The sequence below is a fragment of the Neoarius graeffei genome, chromosome 19 (genome assembly GCF_027579695.1).
Source record: "Neoarius graeffei isolate fNeoGra1 chromosome 19, fNeoGra1.pri, whole genome shotgun sequence".
In the NCBI taxonomy this organism is placed as follows: Eukaryota; Metazoa; Chordata; class Actinopteri; order Siluriformes; family Ariidae; genus Neoarius; species Neoarius graeffei.
The window spans coordinates 27861790-27867304 of record NC_083587.1 but is presented as its reverse complement, the minus strand read 5'-3'; the positions used below and the strand labels follow the sequence as shown (position 1 = coordinate 27867304).

General features: G+C 37.9%; 1 protein-coding gene across 1 annotated transcript; it reads left to right on the top strand.

Annotated features, from left to right (window-relative positions):
* Nucleotides 1-1856: 1856 nt before the first annotated feature.
* Nucleotides 1857-5030, top strand: LOC132867904 (tripartite motif-containing protein 75-like). Its single transcript, XM_060900873.1, has 6 exons — nucleotides 1857-2100; nucleotides 2292-2387; nucleotides 2902-3141; nucleotides 3238-3263; nucleotides 3386-3522; nucleotides 3956-5030. The coding sequence occupies exons 1-6, from the start codon at nucleotides 1900-1902 to the stop codon at nucleotides 4573-4575; spliced, it is 1320 nt and encodes a 439-aa protein (XP_060756856.1). The 5' UTR covers nucleotides 1857-1899; the 3' UTR covers nucleotides 4576-5030.
* Nucleotides 5031-5515: the final 485 nt, after the last annotated feature.

The window sequence follows — 5515 nt, the reverse complement described above, 5'->3', positions numbered from 1 at the left end:
AGGATGCCAAAAGGCAGAAAATGATTGCATCGTTTTTTCAAAAAAAAAAACCGACTGTAAGTAAACTGTGCCTTACTTTATCATATCACCTTGCAATTTTTTGATAGTCTGTTCAAAGTAATGTCGTAGTGAAAGTAAAATCGTACGGAGTAGAGAAGCCTTTCTGGTAGCCTCCTTCTTTCGGTAGCCTGTAGATACAGTGCTCAGAAGGCAGTTTTAATGTTTAATCTGGTGTTCCCTGCCATAATTTCAGCGAGCATATTGTTTCATAAGGAAACTTTGCGAAGAGTTGTTGACTGACTGCCACTCACGCAACACACAGGCATAGTTAGAAAGTCAGGATGCACTGGTTTACACTTTACACACACACACGTAGCCCAGCCTCTCGCTATGTTTAACAGTTGGAACTTAGCGGTTTTAAAACTAGTTTTGCAGTTTTGCAATTTCTGTGCGTGATGATAATGTGTAAACTTCGGATTTCCATAGGCTATGTTAAAATGTTATCATTGTCCTGGCCTGCAGGTAGTTCCTGGTGATGGCAGTGAGGGAGGTGAAATAACATGTATACACACTACCGTTCAAAAGTTTGGGGTCACCCAGACAATGTTGTGTTTTCCATGAAAAGTCACACTTTTATTTGCCACCATAAGTTGTAAAATGAATAGAAAATATAGTCGAGACATTTTTCTGGCCATTTTGAGCATTTAATCGACCCCACAAATGTGATGCTCCAGAAACTCAATCTGCTCAAAGGAAGGTCAGTTTTATAGCTTCTCTAAAGAGCTCAACTGTTTTCAGCTGTGCTAACATGATTGTACAAGGGTTTTCTAATCATCCATTAGCCTTCTGAGGCAATGAGCAAACACATTGTACCATTAGAACACTGGAGTGAGAGTTGCTGGAAATGGGCCTCTATACACCTATGGAGATATTGCACCAAAAACCAGACATTTGCAGCTAGAATAGTCATTTACCACATTAGCAATGTATAGAGTGGATTTCTGATTAGTTTAAAGTGATCTTCATTGAAAAGAACAGTGCTTTTCTTTCAAAAATAAGGACATTTCAAAGTGACCCCAAACTTTTGAACGGTGGTGTATATATATATATATATATATATATATATATATATATATATATATATATATATATATACACACAAAATGGAATCATTTGCTGACAGCTTAGTCCCCCCCAGTTCAAAAATCCTATCTGCGCCCCTGCATACATACATACATACATAAGTTCAGGCACATCTATTTTATTCATAGGTTTTTCTGTATTTTTACTATTTTCTAGGGTTATGGGAATGGAATTATGGGGTAAATAAAAAAACTGTTGAAAAAAATCAGAACATGTTTTATATTTTAGATTCTTCAGAGGAGCCAGCGTTTACCTTGATGACGCTTTGTACACTACTGGCATCATCTTAACCAGCTTCATGAGGGAGTCACCTGGAATGCTTTTCAATTAACAGGTGTGTCTTGTCGAAAGTGAATTAGTGGAGTTTCTTGCTTTCGTAATGCGTTTGAGATCAAACAGTAAATAGTAATTAATAAAAATCCAGTAAATAGCCCTATTCCACAACTGGAGTAATCTATATTATGTCAAGAAGCGCTCAACAAAGAAAAGAAAAATGACAGTCATTACTTGAACACATGAAGTGTCTTTTAATGAATAGAAATAAAGAAAACACAATGACTTAGAAGGTGTGTCCAAACTTTTGACCGGTACAGTATATGCACAGTGAGTACGTGATAACGTTCATGCAAGTCAGGAATCATGTGCTCATATGCTCCACCCTTTAGCCACTATAAAAAGCTGCACCAGGTTTTGCTTGAATCAGTTCACGCACACACACACGCACACAGGTGCTGCTGTCTGACTCATCCAACCAGAATGCACTTTCCTTTCCGCAAACGCTCCTCCGTGCCAAGGTCTCGAGGGAACTCTAATGTCTCCTGCTGTCCAGTGGTTGCGGGTTCTGCTGTACTTTACTGCGAAACATGCGATCAGCCACTCAGCAGCCGCTGCGTCATTAATGGCACACACCGAGATCACCGCCTGAAGGATCTAAAGGATGCCGTGCATGATCAAGTGGTAAGAGCTGTTTGTTCCTACTTTAACTGAAAATAGGATGAATAAAACACTACTCACAATGTCTCTGCATAAATAAATATTTACCTGATGAATAACACACCACAGGTCGCAATGATGATGAACGATAATTAATCTTGAGCTTTATGAATGATAATGCATCATGGTGATCATATTTATTCACTGTGTCATAGGAAAAAGTAGAAAAGCTTTCCAAGGACCTGACAGAGAAGGAAAAGAAGTTTGGCAACTTCATACCAAAGATTGACGCAGCAGAGCGCAAGCTCGAGGTGAGATTTAACAGAATGAATCAACTTTAAAAGAAATAATAAAAAAAGCTTCTGTTTACATAGATTATTTACAACTCCAAAACCAGTCATGTGACTCAAAAGTTGAATGGCATCCGAGACATATTATTATTATTATTATTATTATTATTATTATTATTATGTATTCTGTTCATTAAGAAAGAAAATTTTCAGTGTTTATTATTTCTCGTTTGTACGTCATTGTCTATTCATTTATGTTGTTTCAAGACCTTGCCTTGTTTAGTGTGCTCACCGAGTCTCCCTAATGTATCGCATTTAATGTTTACAATTTTACTTCACAATGCACATTTAAAAATACCAAGGAAGCTGAACAAAAAGTGTATACAGTTTTTAATTAGAAAGTAGTCTAGTAAAATTTGTTTGAAAAGTCTCATACAGGGAAAGCTCACTGGTGCTTGATTTGAAAGAAATACATAAAATATATCTATTATATTTGCTATTATGATTCCTCATGTAAATGTCCTGTGATGTTCAGGAGATGTGCAAACAAACAGAGGAGCTTCTTCAGAAGGAGTACAGTGCCCTGATGGCTTTGATCGAGCATAATCAGCAGCAGGCTTTTTTCATCCTGAATGCACAGAAGGAAACCATAAAGCGGCAACTACATCAGCTGCTGGAGGACACACATAACTACAAGACCAAGTCCACAGCCATAATCGAGGATGTAAAACAGCTCAGCAGCAAAGAAGAGAGCGAGAACCCAGCCAGCCTGCTGGTAAACACTCAGTTAGCTCAATAAATTTGGATCTAAAGCAAGAGCAACACACATATGCACAATGCTAATCTCTGATTTTACCTGCTTTCCGCACAGGGGGAGATCAGTGCACTTGAGACCAGGTGAGTCACACACACTCTCACTAACATCCTTTTATTAATTTATCAGATGTTCAGTTCATAAAACTGAGCTAGCCTAGAACCTTGGAGTTCTTTGATTGAAAGAAATTATGGTTATCTCGCAGCCTGTATACGATGAAAGAGTTTTACTCCTCTGTGGACAAGAAGCTGGAAGTTGATGACACAAAACTGAAAGCTCTGGAAAACTCCATCAAGAAAATTGTGGAAAGAAACAAAGAGCTTCTGCCAAGGCCATGGGAATGTAAGTCACTTCACATATTTTTAATCATAATGTAGGTACTGTAATAAAATAAAAGATAATTAAAAAAGCGAGTTAAGCAACTACACGAGAAATGCCTGTGGTATGATAGTAATACAAGGGTGTAGGAATTTATTTATGGCACTAGTGAGGGAACTGAGATCAAGAGGTTGAAGAAGAAGCCTTTATTTATCACATATACAGTAATGCACAGTGAAATTCTTTTCATTGCATCTTCCTGCTTGTTAAGAAGTTGGGGTCAGAGTGTGAGGTCAGCCACGGTGATGGTGAAATGGTGCCCCTGGAGTAGATAGAGCAAAGGGCCTTACTTACGGTCCCAACAGTGGCACCTTTAACCACTGAGCCACTTGTTCATATGGGCTAAAGTTGATAATTATGATCTAATAATTTTTTTTATTATTTATTTCTCCCACAGTCTCAGAGACCATCACTTTGGATGAGAGTAAAAAGCCAGAGAATGTCCAGATCTCGGAGGACAAGACAGAGATGTCGGTGAACCCTTCAAGCAATATTGGCCTTAGTAGTCAATCCCCATGGAACAGCATGCAGGCATCTCAGACATTCGATAAAGGCCTGCATTACTGGGAGGTGGCTGTAGGAGACTGTGAGAGCTGGGCAGTGGGAGTGGTGGAACAAAGCCGGGCTAAACGCATCCAAATTCAAGCTAAGGATGAGAAAATGAATTCATGGATTCTGGAGTGTGATGGTGGTGAGCTCTCAGTGCTGCACAACAACGACTTCAGCAGGGTAAAGGAGAGCAACATTCAAACACTCGGTGTATTTTTGGACTGCGATAAAGGGCGACTGAAGTTCTACAATGTCAATACAGGCTTCGTTCTGCACTCATTTTTTGTTCAATTCAAGGGCTCCATGTGTCCCGTTTTCAAAATCCGTGCAGAGACAGACAAAATGGCACACCTGAAGATCTGCAACCTGATTCACATCGATGAGCATTATGACAACAGCGACATCTCCATGCCCTCAGAGATGTCATCTGAGGAGAACATGGAGTCAGCTTCTGACATCTCAAATTAGGACATGATTTCAAAAATGTGTGTAAATAATAAATTACAATAAATAATTATAAATTATAAATATTTATTTTAAGGACTATCTATTAAAAGTGCATTACATTTACTGCAGTGTTTAATGATGATTAATGAAGATGTGTTACATACACACAGCTGGGCTGTAACTGTGCAATAAATAATTTGTCATGTGAAATGCATATGTAAATCCTGTTCTACAGTCATAAATAATACAATGATAATGAGAATACAATGACAAATTATAAATATTTATTTTAAGGACTGTCTATTTAAAATGTGCTACTTTGACTGCAGAAGATTAATGAAGATTCATGAAGATGTGTTTCATACACACAGCTTAGCTGTAACTGTGCAATAAATAACTGCATACGTAAATCCTGTTTTTGTATGGACCACTGTAAAAATGTTGATGTTTTATTAAATGTTTGAATTATATCACAACAGTTTTTTTTTTTCATCTTTGCATACCACATGTGTCTCACAGCTGAGAATTGCCAAAGTTCACCTGCCAATCATGTGGCAGATACCATGGATATAACACACTTACAACAATCCTACTTCTAATATTATATTGTTTCTCTACTAGTAAACCTCTGCTGTTCTTAATTTTAACACAAAAACCATTTGGTCCTTACTGTCTTGTTGATGAGTTAGGTCAGAGAAGAATGGCCAGATTGTTTTGATCTGACAGAAAGTCTAAGAATAGTAACTCAAATAAATAAATATATTATGTTCATTACTGTATGTCTTCTTCTTAAATCAAAATAATTAGTTTTCTTTTGTTTCAGACATGTAAAAGCTTTTTACCTTTACCTGACATGTTTCGACGGTGTAACTTCCGTCTTCATCAGAGGGTCACCCGGATGTTGCCGTCCTGAGGGGGCAACACTGACAGCGGGAGGTGTGACCGACCTGTCAATATTGAC

Coding starts and splice junctions, on each gene's coding strand:
- LOC132867904 (XM_060900873.1), top strand. CDS start 1,900: ATGCACTTTCCTTTCCGCAAACGCTCCTCCGTGCCAAGGTCTCGAGGG. Junction 2,388..2,901: donor CAGCAGAGCGCAAGCTCGAG/GTGAGATTTAAC, acceptor TGTGATGTTCAG/GAGATGTGCAAACAAACAGA. Junction 3,523..3,955: donor TCTGCCAAGGCCATGGGAAT/GTAAGTCACTTC, acceptor TTTCTCCCACAG/TCTCAGAGACCATCACTTTG.